General features: G+C 42.0%; 2 protein-coding genes across 3 annotated transcripts in view; one reads left to right on the plus strand and one right to left on the minus strand.

The window, feature by feature from the left end:
* The window catches only part of kiaa0930, a 19,490-nt gene extending 15,434 nt beyond the window's left edge, over positions 1 to 4,056 (plus strand). Inside the window, exons 7-10 of the mRNA XM_005734152.1 lie at positions 177 to 365; positions 2,439 to 2,598; positions 3,218 to 3,373; positions 3,680 to 4,056. Of these exons, the coding sequence (XP_005734209.1) occupies positions 177 to 365; positions 2,439 to 2,598; positions 3,218 to 3,373; positions 3,680 to 3,720 (546 nt within the window). The 3' untranslated portion in view covers positions 3,721 to 4,056. The remainder of the gene's footprint in view (positions 1 to 176; positions 366 to 2,438; positions 2,599 to 3,217; positions 3,374 to 3,679) is intronic.
* A 4,684-nt stretch (positions 4,057 to 8,740) lies between these two features.
* Positions 8,741 to 14,883, minus strand: nup50 (nucleoporin 50). Of its 2 annotated transcripts, none has more exons than XM_005734154.2 (8): positions 14,718 to 14,883; positions 13,415 to 13,493; positions 13,251 to 13,334; positions 12,969 to 13,173; positions 11,687 to 12,331; positions 11,326 to 11,410; positions 10,510 to 10,628; positions 8,741 to 9,588 (listed from the first exon to the last, which is right to left on the minus strand). In XM_005734154.2, exons 2-8 carry the CDS (start codon positions 13,481 to 13,483, stop codon positions 9,389 to 9,391), a joined length of 1,407 nt encoding a protein of 468 aa, XP_005734211.1. In that variant the 5' UTR covers positions 13,484 to 13,493; positions 14,718 to 14,883; the 3' UTR covers positions 8,741 to 9,388. The 2 variants fall into 2 exon arrangements, with proteins under 2 accessions (XP_005734211.1, XP_005734212.1); XM_005734155.2 differs by lacking the exon at positions 14,718 to 14,883 and adding an exon at positions 14,279 to 14,650.
* Positions 14,884 to 15,333: the final 450 nt, after the last annotated feature.

The raw sequence follows: 15,333 nt of genomic DNA on the forward strand, positions 1-15,333 counted from the left end.
AACACCTGCACTACACTAGCAGAAACATGCTACAGGAGTGTGAATGTGTTCTCATTTAGCATGCTCACATTTATGAAGTCTTGACACTTGGGCTAAGAACACCTGCAGACTCTGAAGCTCTCAGGTGTGATGGGTCAATCAACTGTCAGCAGTTTGACGTCCGTGTCGTGTTTCAGGTGAGCGTTGCTGCTAAGATGGCCCAGCGGATGTCTTTCGGCTTCTACAAGTACAACAACATGGAGTTTGTGAGGATGAAGGGGCCGCAGGGCAAAGGTCACGCCGAGATGGCCGTCAGCAGGGTGCCGACTGGCAACACCTCCCCCTGCGGCACCGAGGAGGACCAGGTGTCACCCATGCACGAGAGGGTGAGGGAGAAGATGCAGTTTAAATATTCGGTCTTGAGATTTTTCATTTTTCTCCTCTGAATGTCTCCACAACAGATTTGAAGGTTTTGTTTTTGAACAGCTGTGTTCATGACCTCAAATGTGATTGAACGTAAGCACTTTACTGTAATACTCTGTGGAGAGGACTGCTTTATGTCTCAAGCCGAGTTTTTCTTCAGAGGATGAGACCAGCTGTGATTAGGTTGAAATCCGAGTTACCACAGAGAGGCTCGTGTGACCATCCACCACAGAACAACACTGCAGGTGGAGTTACAGTTAAATAGGTTTTTGAGCTGCTGAAGTCTGATCTCACTTTCATCCCCGAGGCCGATAAACAGTTTGAACCTTGTACTGAAGCCTGTGCTTGCTCTATAAAACCTCTTTACAGTAGAGCTGGATATGGTACGCTTAGCTTTATGTTGTGATAAAAGGATCATTCTGCATAAAATCAATCCATCCTCTTTTATAACAGTCTGTTTTACTGCTATCAGAGTTCCTTGGACACTTTTGTAATCATGTGCAGGCCTTTGTTCCTGCTTACATTAAAAAGAAAAGTGAATGAACAGTCCACATATCTCCACATCTGTGCATTAAAAGGGTTTTGATTGAATTGTCCAGTTACAACAGAGGACTGTAATCCCTCAGCAGCTAATTGAATGTTTCAGTTTAACCTCTTAAATGAAATCTGAAGGTCTTCACCTGAAGCTCATCTCCATCACAGAGCTAGAGCTGTGATGAAAACCTGCTCGGCTCGGGCAACCACTGGTGTGGTTTCACTTCTGTGTCCGAGGTCTTTGAGAAGTAGAACAGAAAACCCCAAAACTCAGGAAGTGAGTCGAGCGAACGGCACAAAGCTCTGCTCAGACGAAATCAGGTCGAGATCAATAATACATGCAGCTGGACTGACTGTGCATCATTTAACAGCCGGATGTGTCTCTCACAGAGACGTCTGCTGGAAGGAGAGCTCAGCATGAATCCACTCTTTGATTATTGATCTGAACAATAAAAAAAAAAAAAAAAAACTTCACATGAACCAAAAAACCAAAGGATGTGACGGTGTTTACTGAAACAAGGACAGGAGCGATGGGAGAGCTGAAGGAATAAATTTACTCGGCTTAATTGGAGCAGCTCTTCCCCACAAATAAACTTCAAACTGCCCGACGTTCCAACAGGAAGCTCTCTGAACATCAGGACATCACACAGAGATGTAGAAGAAAACGTTTCAGCTGATTTCCAGCTAAACTTTCTCCTCATTACCAAAGAATCTGGTGCTGGTCAGGTGTGAATTTTAGGATATTTACACAGTTAATTGCTAATTAATTTTAGCTCATTTTAGCTCAGGTTGGCTTGTGTCTCTGTAATACAAGCTGCATATCATCCCACCATCACCAGCAGGACAATGATGCACAATCAGCAGATTAAACCACTGATCACCTGTGGACCACAGACAGAAAAGCCTAGACTCCTGTGATGTTTTATTAAATATATAATCCACAATGTTGTTCCTGAAAAGGCCAAATTTCTCTGCTGTTCCAGAGTAAGATGTCCCTCAGGGTTCGACATTAGGCCTTCTGATATATATATATATATATTTTTACTTGAATAAGACTTTACAGCTGAACACAAAGTATACTTTTTTGCTGATGATGCCATCCTTTATGAAACCTTCTTTGAGCCCCTCCTCTTGGGTTTATTTGTGCCCCTGTTTTTAAAAACAAACAAAAAACCAAACATTTGCTCCTTTGGGGCTTTTAAATGTCTCGATTGATGATTCCGATCTCTGTATGTGACTCACTTTATTAATGTGAAACTTCCCAACAAGACAAACAGTTTGGGTTTTAGAGAATTTCGTGTCCCTGCTCTGGTCACCAGCCGTACATTTACAGTACATCGGGAATTTAAGGTTGGATTGCAAACGAATAAAATGAAACTGAGGATTTCGGCCAGTGAAACATCTCTTCTGCCTCCCCGTCTCACTTCTGTATAACGAGGTCTCGGTGACATGTGATTAAATCTTACTTCCTGTGTGGACTCTAACCGGCTGTCCTTCCTCAGGTGACATCGTTCAGCACGCCTCCGACCCCGGAGAAGAACCGCCCCTCCTTCTTCTCGCCGTCTCTGAGGCGCAAGATGCCTCGAAACCGGATCGCTGAGATGAAGAAGTCTCACTCTGCCAACGACAGCGAGGAGTTCTTCAGGGAGGAGGAAGATGAAGGTAAAGTTTTCCTGAATTAATTCAGTTTATTAATCAGGTTAGCTGTGAGTCTCTTTGTGATAACACAACATTAATAAAAGATCATTAAACAGTCGTTTCTAATATACAGCAGTTCTCAGCAGCAGGTTTAAAATCTCCTTTTCCCCCTGAAGTAATCAAAGATCCAGAAACATGAATGTGTCACAAACTAGCTACCTAGAGTTCTCAAAACAGATCAGTAAAGTTAATTAAATGTAACCTGTGCGGTTGTCGCTCAGTAAACTAAACTCGTCCTGGAATTCAGACTTTGGGTTCCTGGATGTTGCTTGGTCAGTTATGGGGAAAAAAACGCTACCCGATCAAATGTTGGCACGGTTTATGGTCAGAGCCACTATGATATCTGATCATCTTTGAACCTCCAGTAAGCAAACTTCCTGCTCCTCTGTAAGAAACCCAGCTGGAGAATTTAATGACAGTAAGTGTAAAATGGCGCCATGACATGTTCTGGTTTTACTTAAAGCTGAATTTTAACCCTCAGTGGGCAAAAATCTTTAATTTACTCTGTAAAACATTTAAGAGCATTACCAAAATTGGTTTATTAATAACATTTTTTTCAATTTTATTTTTTTTTTGTGTTCAGATCTTCACACCACCACAAACCTCCGCTCGCGCTCGCTGTCGGGCACCGGGCGCTCATTGGTCGGCTCGTGGCTCAAACTGAACCGGGCAGAGGATTATTTCCTGCTGTACTCACACCTGACCTACGTCACCCTGCCACTGCACCGCATCACCACAGGTCAGAGGTCTCACACAGCACCACAGTGCCCTACTACCCTCTGCAGGGACACTGCGGGAACTGCAGGAAGTAAAGAATGACATTTTAAATTTATTTTAGGTCTCATTAATTCATAATATTGATTCTATTGAGGGTTACATAAAGGATAAAACCTGCCTTTGGATAATCTGCAGGATCATGTTTGTCTTTCATTGCCCAGCAGGAGATCATTAACATTGTTTTGTGTTGTCAGTGACAGCAGATGTGTGCTGATGATCACTGATGGATTGTGCGCGCTCTGTTATTTATTGTGTCTGTGTGTTTCAGACATCCTGGAGGTGAGGCAGAAGCCGATCCTGATGACATAGCATAGCTGGACTCAAAGCATCACTACGAAGTGCCTCCTGCATCAGGCCACCGAGACAACAGCAGCGCCCCCGGTGTTCTGACCGAGACCCGCAACCAAACAGCCGCTTCAACCGGAGACGCAGAAACGGCGTCAGAGGGACGACGAACAAACCAGCCATCCGAGAAGTGCCTCCGACTCTTTCGGTTCCTGCGGCCATCTCCACGGAAATGGGCCCGGAGTCAGGATCACATGACCTCTGCGTGAACTGACCGGAAATGAGAGCGAAGAATGTTTTTGTCTGTAAATACCTGCTGCTTTTCTCACAGACGCCTTGACTAAAGGTCGAGCTTTTAGAGACCGCCTCCTACTTCCTGTTCGGCTCGCTGTGGACTTCTTGTTTAAACTCCACCACGGGTGAAATTCTGGGTCACAGTGATTGTGTGAGAGGAAACGGCGGGGTCAAATCCACCTGACTTATACAGGAAGTGGTCGCTTCACTCCAGAATAAAACACCAACCTGTACAATTGCAGCTTCACTATCAGAATATTTTCACTTCTGAGTTCACAGTTTAAACCAAACGACATGTGATATGTGTCACATGACACAGTCAGTTAAGGATTCTGTCATAATCATTTTACAGGATTATAACTAAAGACAAAAATTTTAAAAATAATTCTAAGAATGATCATTTTTTCAACAAAGACATGACCCACATTTTCACAACACTTATTCAAGTTTTCCCCTGTTTTTGTAGAGAAAACATGAAATATTTCATATTTATTTATATTTGTTGTTGAATTTTATTATCAGACATCAAAGATTTTACAGGAAAACGTATTATAAAAATAATCATTTTTGTTCATTATGTTGAAAGTTTTCCCTTCTGAAAGAAAATGCATCTAAAGAATAGTTACATTTTCAGCTTAAGATTTCTCTCAGAATGACTCAGACCTCAGTCATTCACTAAGATCAGCAAACAGTAAAACGAGTCCTTCAGACACTAAAACTCTTTATTTAAACACTACTCGCTTCATGTTGGATTTTCTGAGTAAATGTGTTCTAATGAACCAAAAATACAGAAAATAAATACAGTTCTGATGCTGAAGACCCAACTTCATCTTGTGCGTTCTTAATTTCGTTGTATATAATGAATTTTATAAGTTTAAGATGTGAAACTATAAATGTAAGTTATTATATCTGCGTTTTTCACAAATTTGTACTTCTGTCTTACCTTCCAGTGTGAAACACTTGGAGGCGACTTTTGTTGTGATTATATGAATAAAACTGAATTTACAGAAAATTTCCAACTAACAAAACGAGAATCTATTAAAGTCATTTTGAGAGAAATCTTGAATTATTTTAACTGGTGCAACATCATAAACGCTAACGTTGAGTAATCCTGATGAAGAAATTCTCATATTTTATTCCAACACTCCAGAGTATTCACTAAATAGTTTGAACTTTTATCTGTATGTACGTATGATTGAAAGCAACCCGTCTATGACATTTAATGGTAACTTTATGACAAGTGTTTTTAATACTAGCATTTATCGTCAGCGCTGAAGGAAATTTTTTAAAAAGAACTTTAGAACTTAAGATTTTTCACAAGTTTGTGCCATGAGTTTTCTTTGTGTTGCATTATCTCATTAAGCTCATTAAAAATATTCAGTTTTAAAAAATAAAACCTATTGTAAAATTGCAGTTCATGAATTGTTACACAAAATTATTTCAGTATTTAAATACTTGACTAAAATTAAAATTTTAAGTCCAAAATCTTTGAGTCTACTTTAAAGTTCAAATTAAAACGAGTTTGAATACAGATACAGCTTTAATTCTGATGACATGTTCAGTTTGGGATCATTTCAGTAGGACTTGTTGAACCATGATTCAGTATTTGACCCCGTCCTCGTGTCCTCGTCTTTATACGAAATCACTTTTTCGACTTTTCACGTCGACTCACTAAAGCGAAAAAAGGTAAAAGAAAAAAAGCAGCTTATAAAAACCAGCTTTTACTTTTTACAGATTTATTTTCAAACCTGCGGCTGAAACTGGACGAGACTTGAAAAACTGCTGAAGTTCCAGACGAAACTTTAAGGGAACAAAAGAAACTGAAGCAGCCGGCTGTTGATGTTAAAGTGACTCCCGGTTTTTGTCCCTCTGAGCTCCCGAAGCCTTAAACACACTGACTGTGTAACATCTCCTCTTTTCACTTCCTGTTTCTTTAAACTCACCTGTGAGACGTTTTAGACACACCAACCAGCCCAGGCTTCGAAGCGTCACCTGCTCCTCACCTGCATCATCAGAACACCAGAATCAGAATCACTCTGTGTGACTCACAGCGACTCCTTTTTCTACGTTTCCTGTGAAAACTTAATCTTTTTGGATGTTGGAAAAAGTTACAGCTGAGAAATGTTTTAAGAAAACTGGAACAAATTCAACACTGTAAGGAGGGGAGGGGGGTAAAATTGAACTGAGTCTAGGTAAGTAAAAATTTTAGTTTTAAGGGCATTTATTTAAAGAAAACTGCTTTTACCTCCTGAATGGAGAAAATCTCAGTAACCTCCTAAAAGTGAAATCAATTTTACTCTAAAATTTCAAAGGAAAATGAATCTGTTTTTAAAGTAAGTCGTACCTTGAGAAAAAACTCCAACTCTGATCCAAAGTTTGTGATAAAATGATGTAATGTTATCATCTTACATTATTAACATTAGTTTTAGATATTGGAAAAAATTTTTTTCGAGAATACACTTTGAGGTTTTAATGATTTGCATGTACGCTGTACTACAAACACCTGGTGTTTTCAGGTTTGAGGGTGGAGTCAGATCAGCTGTTGGTGTTATTGATCAGATGTCATCAGTATTGGTTTGTTCTCAGATGAAGCCATCGACGCTCAGAGTGTTTTCCTCCGTGTCGTATTGCACCTTTTTCTTTGTGTCAGTGTTTTTGATGTAGTTTATAGATCTCCAGCTGAATGTATCCACGCTGATTAACAAGCGCTTTAAGTGAGAGACGTTTGACGGACTGTGACGGTTTGCACTGTAAAACGCTTTTACAGCCTTTTTGGAAGCAGTTTGTTAAACTTTCTGTTGACGTGTTCATGCTTCCATCACAGCTTTTGTACACAGACACACTTAATGTGCATGTTTCTGTCTCTTCCTTTGTTTCCAGACTCTCTGTACATTCTCCTGCATTTATTTACTGAAATACACATTAGCAGAAAAACACCTCAATGTCAAGTCGTCTGAATTCAGCCCCACAGTCACAGGTCATTAAGGTGGACTTACTACAGTTACACTGAGCTGTGGTGAAGCCCTTCAGTGTAAACATGCTGTGTTAGGTCCTCCCCCTTTAAATACACCCTCTGCAAAAGCTGTTTTTTCTGGTTGACCAGCTTTTGGAAGCCTGCCGAGGACCAGGTGTGGCTGTAGTAATGAGGGCACCAAAATAAAAAAAAAAACACTTTCCTTCCAAAAGTAGAAAAAAAACTGTCTCAGAAGCCTTGGATCACAGGGATTACTGTACACACACCAACCTCAACTGGCCATGTTAACATCCACCACTGGAACTGTAGTGTGCAGAAGTCTTGAACCACTGCCTGTTTCTTTACATTTGTCTTCCTGAAGGTCTTTGAAAGTTCTTTGGACACTGGCGGCTTTTCCAGGTCTTATACTCGACAGTGTTCACAGGAGTGTGTTTGTGTTAAAACACAACGCTGACCTTTCACTCACGTGTCTACACGAAATAGACGACTCATTTGTTTAGATCACTGTTTGCCAAATAAAATGCAGTGGAAGATTATCTGGTTCCACCTGATTTTTAAGTGACCGGTGTAATGGGCAGAACAACTACATTCTCTTCCACTAGAGGGCAGTATAACTACCTGCTCTAATTAAATGGGTTGCAAACTGCCAGTAAAACAGGCGACAAAGAAATTACATAGTGAGGGCGTAATAGCAATAGATAAATATTTTTTGGGGAAAAAAAAGGTCCTGGAGAAAATTCCAACCCAGATAAGCCCATAGCATGAGTAGTGGTCACAAGAAAGCAAAATTGGTATAGTGGGGAGAAATCGATCCGATTCTGCTGCAGCGCTGGGAAAAATTATCAATATGCGTTTTGTGACATTTGTTTGGTGGTGTGCCGTGTGATTATTATTTTTTTTGTTAATGTGAAATATGTGCCGTGGTTCCTATATGTTGGGAAACACTGGTTTAGATTAAAATATCAAACAACACTTTGACATAATATTTCTGCACCAGCAAACTGAAAACAATACATGATGTGCACTGTCCTTAGAAGCTGAGTAAACTGGACAAATGGAGGACAAAAACAAACAAAAGACAAAGTGTCAGGGAAAGGCAGACTTATGAAAATGACACAACTGGACTGAAAATCAGAGGAAAACTTCTGATGGAGAGATGGATCGAAATCATTTTCAGTATGTACAGGTCATCAGGTGATCTTTATTAAAACTGATGAATTATGAACATACACACATCTGATCAGCAGCAACATCACAATGATCCCAAACACACTGCCAGTGCAGTAAAAACACACCTGATAGTTCTGTGTTTCTATGTAAAACAGAATTATCCAAAGAAGAGCTGTGAAGCCTGGAGATCATATCCTGCAGACACAGAGATGACAAAGTTCAGACTGAAGAATAAAGGTACTTACATCAAAACTGTTTTTGCCTTATATTCTGTATTTTACATTTTTGTTTCTACACTTCAATAAATCACTGCACTGAAATGAGGCGAGTGCAAGAGTTTTCTAAAACTAAGAATGAGCATGAAAGTGTTACCTCATGTTCACGTGTTAAAGGCAGAGTTTGGGTTGCTTGTCGGGCGAGAAGATGCTTCATGCAGTTTTACCTCCTGATGTTGGCAGCATTTCTGGTTTAAAGACTGACACGGCGCTCAGCTTGATTTCTCTCGGGACTATTAAACTGGAATTATTCTCAGCACTCAGCCCGTCAGGAGGGCGGTGCTAGATGTTTGTGGAGGTGAAGCAGAAATAAAGACAACAGAGGAGCCGCTTGTTTCGTTTCCTTTTATTCTCCAATAAATGTCTTTACAAATGTTCTCAGATGATGACGGCATCTGGAAGGCCGAGCTGAAGGCCACACAAAGGACACTTGGAAAACGACAGTCTGTGTTTACAGAGAATAAACGCCGCGCTCTTCGGGGGAACATTCACTCCAAGTAGAAACTCTGCCGACACAATAAATAGTTTCCAGAGCAATAACACAAAAACACTCAGCAGACACACTCTAAGAGGAAATGTTACTGCAGGTATTTAATTTGTAAAACCAAATCGACTGGCCCGTTACATAGAGCGCTCCCCAAAAACTGCTCAGGAAGTCACTCGTTCAGTCACTCGACAGATTCAAACCGTAAAACTGAAGCACTACGAGTCTAACAGCAGCGGCGGCGATGAACCGGAGGGAATGTAGGCGACGACCTGCTTCGATTGTTACGATTCAAAGAAATGATTCACAGTTTGACGACCAATTCGTTGTGATCAGACGAGGAAACGACGGGGGTGTGTGCATGTGTGTGTGGATAAACCGGCGCGATGAAGAGGTCAGTGATTCCACGTGGGAGGGGGCGGAGTCTGAGGATGACCACTGCTAAAACCACTGCGGAGTCTGCTAAAACCCTGGGGGAGGTGGGGCGGGGTCAGCTCAGGCTTTCTTCTCTTCAAGGATCTTGTGGAGCTCGTCGGCGTCCTCGGAGGTTTTGACCCGAATCAGCAGGGGGACGGGGGTGGTGGGGTTCTTGTCGTCAACGGGCGGATTTGGCACGCACACCACCATCACGTTATTCTTCCCCACCCGAGTGCATGGCATGGATGGCTGCACGATGATGTTCAGCAGGATGTTTCCTGGAGGAGGAGAGAACGTTATACAAGCAGAAGACCCGGCTTTAAAATTAATATTTATATTTGGTGCCTTGAAGATTTCTAATTTTGTGTTTTGTGTTTATGTTTTGCTAACACAGCTGTTTCGCTAGCAATCATGTAGCACATCATTATTTACCAGCTGGTCCAACAAACAAAAGTGAGCCTTATAGTGCAGAAAATACAGTACAAAGAAATATTTTATTAGTGTCCTTCAGCGATTCCTGTTGGTTAATCTGCAGATTATTTCTGAATCTGTGGATTTGATGTTTGATAAAAATGGAGGTTAAGCTGTACCAGTTCCAGATCTTCCAGCTGTTTGTGGAAGAAGTTTCACTTGCTCTCAATTTAAAGCTTCATCTTTGATATCGTTGATTAGCTGCAGTAATCCTGATCGAGTCTTTTCATGTCATCAAGGATTTGATCCGTTTTCATTGTTGAAGCAGCAGTGCTTGTATCTGACCAGCAGGTGGAGCAGTCTGATCACAGTTCAGACCTCATGAAGAGGAAGCTGCTGAATGTGGATTATTTTTATGCTTTTAGGTGTTTTGGATGTTTCTGGGCCTGAAACCTGAAGCTCGACATATTAAATGTTTCACTGCTGTAGGTTTGATGCGGCTTATTACAATTATAAGTGAGCAGTTATTGGTTACACCACTTTAAATGGTCTGTGTTATTTCAGATTACACTTTAAAGTCTATTTTTGTCCCCTTTGTTTTTGTTAGGACTAATCTGACACAGTGACCATCCTGACAAACATCACGCACGTTTGATTCTTTAAACCTGATCATCTCTGACATTAATGTGTTTGTTTGATTTAAAGAAAAAAAATCTCAAGTTGGATTGAATATTGTGATGACATCAGATGTTTTATATAAAATCAATCTGTCGACGCGATGCTCTCACCCAGGTTGGTATCGGCTCGGATGATCATCTGAGTTTTCCCCTCGGGTGTCTTTTTCAGGTGCAGCGTTCCCACTCCTTTATCTTTGAACTCTGACTCTTTCTTATAGAACATTTTACACCTGGAAGCAGAGCAGACAAGAAATTAATTACAAATCACTTATAATTAAATAAACAGGATTATTTTTAAAAAACAAAGTTCAGAGTCGATGGGACACTTTCAGGGTTTTTAGTGATGAAGATTTAAAGTCTGCTCTCTAAATCTTACTAAGATGGAGGACGCTTACAGCAGGTTGGAGATTCCTCCATCAGCTGCAGGTCAAGTTCATTTCTCATTGTGTTCTTTTAAAACTTGCTGGAAGTTTGTATTTCATGACTACAATAGGATAACATAATGATCTGTCTGCTCCTCTCTGAGAGGAGGTGAACTCCGTGAGTGCAGGGAAAGGACAAACAGCCAGGGAGATGAGAAGTTGAACCAACAGCTGGAAGCTACAGAGCTACAGTTTCTCACTTTTTTCTAAGCCCTCTCCTTTTCCTCCATCTTTGTCTAAAAATGTGATCCAATCAGCTCCAGCTGGCTTCAAAAGCATTACTAAGCTCCTCCTCCTGATAACCTTCAAGATGCAGTGTGAAGTTAATTTTTATTAAATATTTGACTGAAATTCATTTATTCTAACTTCACTTGCATTCACGCGGTGCACCACAGCTCTGAGTTCTGTGCACAACGCTGCTCCTGTTTCCTCCTTTTCAGATTGATTTCTATGTGAAGCTGAAGCTCGACCTGCAGCTTCAGGGTGAAACATTTCAGAAACTTACTTCTTGGAGTAGAAAGCATCGTCCTCTTTCACCTCTTTGACCTCCGGCTTGGGCGGGTCTTCCGACTCCTCGTCACCGTTTTCGTCTACAAAAAAAATATCAATAAAATTAAATAAAATATAAAAATTATATATAAATATAAATCACATCATGTTTTTTCCTTTCATGTTGAATCTTTGTCTTTCAAACTGCTGATAAAATGAGCACTGATTAAGTTTTAACTGATTTATTTAAACTATTTAAAATCATTTTCAAATAATTTCCAAACTCATCCTATTTGATCTTCACAGTAAAAAATATGAGACAGAATCTCAGCTTTAAAACTTAGATATAACTTCATGTATTTGAGTGTTTTGCTGACCTGTGGGTTGAGCGTCCTCGGCTTTCGCCCCACTAAAGGACAGCGGAGCGGCTGATCCTGGAGCTCCGAACACTGAGGTCTGACTGGAGGAGGAGGAGGACGAGAAGGAGAAGCTGGGGGGATTCGATTTGTTCCCTAAGGAACCCAGAACTGAGCTGTCCACCTTCTTGCCAAAGTTGAACGTGACTCCAGCAGGGATTGGAGCGGCGGCGGAGCTTTTCTCCCGGGTTGATTCGTCCGTTGTGTTTTTGGTGAAGGAGAACAAGGCAGCAGGAGTGGAGGTCGCTGAGCTGCTGCTGGAGGAAGATGGAGGAGGAAGAACTGCGGCCGTGGCTGGCAGCGTCCCTCCATGCTTCTTCTTCTCTTCGGAGCCTCCGTCAGCTGATCCGCTGCCATACTGGCGCTCAATGCTGGCCAGGTGGCGCTCGTAGTCCCTGAAGATGGGGTTAAGGTCGCACAGCGGGTTGTCGTTCACGTGTTTGGTGATCCAGTCCCGCACTGAGCAGTTGAGCGCCGTGAGCTGCCGGCTGTACTCTTTATTGCTGCTGCTGGAGCTCTGACTCGCACTGGTGGCGGAGCCATTGGTCTGCTTGGTGGCAATATCAGTGGCGGGTTTAGCCGAGGATGGCCCGTTAAACGTCAGACCTTCGAGGAAGGAGAAAGTGTTAGTGATGGCATAGAAAGCTCAGCTTAGGAAGAAGGAAGCAGAATAAGAGAGTTACACGGGGCGATCGTGGCTCAAAGAGTTGGCAGTTCGTCTTGTAACCGGAAGGTTGCCGGTTCGAGCCCTGGCTCGGACGGTTGTGTCCTTGGGCAAGACACTTCACCTGCCGCCTACTGGTGTTGGCCAGAGGGGCCGATGGCGCGATATGGCAGCCTCGCTTCTGTCAGTCTGCAGCTGTGGCTACAACTGTAGCTGCCTCCACCAGTGTGTGAATGAATAGTGGAATTGTAAAGCGCTATATAAATCCATCATTATTATTATTATTAAAACAAAGAGCCGGAAAATTTGGTTTTTTTAAATCGATCATAAAGATGAACTGCTGTGAGCATCCTGAACACATTTTACACCCACAAGAGATCAATAAACTCATCATGTCCATGTCTTAGCATTTTTAAAGCTTCTAAAAACTAATGAAGACATTTTAACACAAAAAGAAAGCTCATTTATGGATCACATTCAAAGGACGAACGGGAATCTGAGCTGAAACTATGGAAAGGCACATAAAGAGGAAATAGTTTCCGATCAATAACTGATCGAGCTGATCAATGTTTTGCTCACCAGGTGCAGACGAGGACGCTGCAGGCGAGGCGAAACCTCCGAAGGAGGGCGTGCCGCTGTTCCCATTCGTCAGGCCGCCGAGGCCTTTGAAGCCTCCGCCATTCCCAAACCCGGAGAACGGAGTTGGAGTTGGAGCTGAGCTGCTGCTTGCCGCCGCGGTCAAGGAGAAGCCTTTAAAGCCTTTAAATGCTCCACTGCCCTCGTTCTGAAACAGGGAAACACTCAGATTACTTCATGATTATAATCAGACGCAACAGGTAAACAATGGTTTTCTCCTCGTACCTCGGTTCCAGTGTTTCTGCGTTTGGCCTTCTTGATTGCTCGATTCTTAAGCACATCTTCACTCGCCACTGAAAACGTCCCGGCCTGAAGGAGGACAAGAAAGTCAGACTCACATAATTCCAACTTCCTGAAGCCAGACTTACAGTTTCAGCATGGCCTCTTACCTCCTCGCCCTCCTCCTCCTGATCCCAGTTCCTGTCCGTGAGCTCCTTATCAGCGATCCTCTTCGCCATCCCACTGGCTCTGTAACAAAACATAAGAATTCAGTTTGTGTTCTCTTTCATTGTTTTTCCAGGGTTTAGTGCATCTTAACCAGCATTTTACAGAATTGAACTGAATAAGAAGTAGAAAAGATTCAGAACACAAAAACAAAACAGGATTATTATTGATAACTATTGATTAACCAGCTGGTGTAAATCAGATAACAGAGCTCAGTTTGTCCATTAGCACAATTACTCAATTTTATGGACAGTTTGTTACAATTACTATTTAATCTGAACTATTTTAGTTGACTTTTCTTGTTAATATCACTACTGTTAACATGTTTCTGCTCATCTTCTAGATCTGGCTCAATGCTCCAGAACAGAAATCTGTGGAAGAATCCACAGATGTCCAAAGCTGCCCACAGACTGAACCTTAACTTACTGAACCTGAGCTTTTATCTCACCTACTTTCAGTATTACTTCACTTGAACACACCACTCTGCTTTTTCTCCAATAAAACACCTGATATTCAAGTGAACAGGCAACAGGTAACAACAGGTGTAAATCTGAGCTTTGGATGGCTATTCTGAACATTTAAAGGTTTCACCTCAAAATGTGAAACAATAAATTGAGCATTTTGCTAAAAGAAAGTAGTGCGTCAAATGATAAAAAGCTCCAAATTCTTTACAGCTTTTCGCCAAAAACCCGGCTTCATTTGGTGTTTAGTTATTAACGGAGGCCGATAATCACCGATTAATCGACTATAAACAGCTGTGGTGGAGCTGCTGTTCGAATATTCTGGATGGTGTAAAGGTTGAAACATACCTGTGAATTCCTAGTGCGGTCCAAGGAAAGCTGATGTTTAACTAAATCAAATGCACAGGGTTAAGCACTCCTGTCAGGCAGCCTTTATCCGGGTTAACCATCAACTAGCCTGATTCGGTTAGCGCTTCTTTCCGGGTATAATCAATCACCTGTGTACCTGAGCCGAGAGATTTTCTAACAAATGTTTTACTCAGATTTCCGATTACTGAAAAACTGGCTCCTGATAAAGTGGCCTACCATTACCGGAGCACACACCGAGGCCACCTGGCCTGTCCACTCCGGTGTCTAACATCATGTTCTGGCTGTTAGCCGCGGAACTAAACAAGCAAGCTAACCGGGCCGCTCACAAGCAGCTAATGTTAGCCAGCAGGCTAATGGCACGAGCTCCTCTCGTTTCCGGCGTTTAATGATTTTTTGTTAACAGGTAAATGTGACGCACCTTGTCTGTAACGTAAAGTCCGGTCTCTGCCTCCGCGCGGCTCTGACAGCTCCAGGTAACGTCTGGCTGAACACCTTAACAGGTAACACCGCTCTGTGTTTTTGAACAAACCTCCTTACGCCGCCATTTTACAGAGCGGTATATTCGCATGGGTTTGCGCGGCCCACTTTTCACGCATGCGCACCACAAAGCGGCCTTTAGTCTGGGAATTGTAGTCCATATGTTTTTTAAAACGATAATAAAAGGTTAAAAAACGCAAAGGTAAATGCATACTACGCACATAAATTATATTAAATATTAATTATGTCACCGGTGATTATTTAACTTTATATGCAGGGTGAAGGGTCTTGCTTAATGGTCACAAGCCCTAGTGACTTTCAATCTGTGGTCCAGTGGCCAAGCTCTGCACCACCACTGCTCCGAAGGGGCAGCTCTGCACAGGTAAAACATGCAGGGTTAGTTCAAAAAAGCTCCCCTCCGACAGCCAAACCCATCTGTTCTCTGATTCGATTGTTACATTTGTGCTTGACATGACATTGACCAATCAGATGAAAGGAAGAAAAATAGGGTCAGAATTCGTATTTGCAACTTGCAGAGATTCACATGTTTTTTTTGG

The sequence above is a fragment of the Pundamilia nyererei genome, unplaced genomic scaffold, assembly GCF_000239375.1.
Source record: "Pundamilia nyererei isolate P.nyererei 1_Seehausen unplaced genomic scaffold, PunNye1.0 scaffold00057, whole genome shotgun sequence".
Lineage (NCBI taxonomy): Eukaryota > Metazoa > Chordata > Actinopteri > Cichliformes > Cichlidae > Pundamilia > Pundamilia nyererei.

Coding starts and splice junctions, on each gene's coding strand:
- nup50 (XM_005734154.2), bottom strand. CDS start 13,483: ATGGCGAAGAGGATCGCTGATAAGGAGCTCACGGACAGGAACTGGGAT. Junction 12,332..12,968: donor AGCGTCCTCGTCTGCACCTG/GTGAGCAAAACA, acceptor CCTTCCTCGAAG/GTCTGACGTTTAACGGGCCA. Junction 11,411..11,686: donor CGAGGACGCTCAACCCACAG/GTCAGCAAAACA, acceptor TTTTTTTTGTAG/ACGAAAACGGTGACGAGGAG.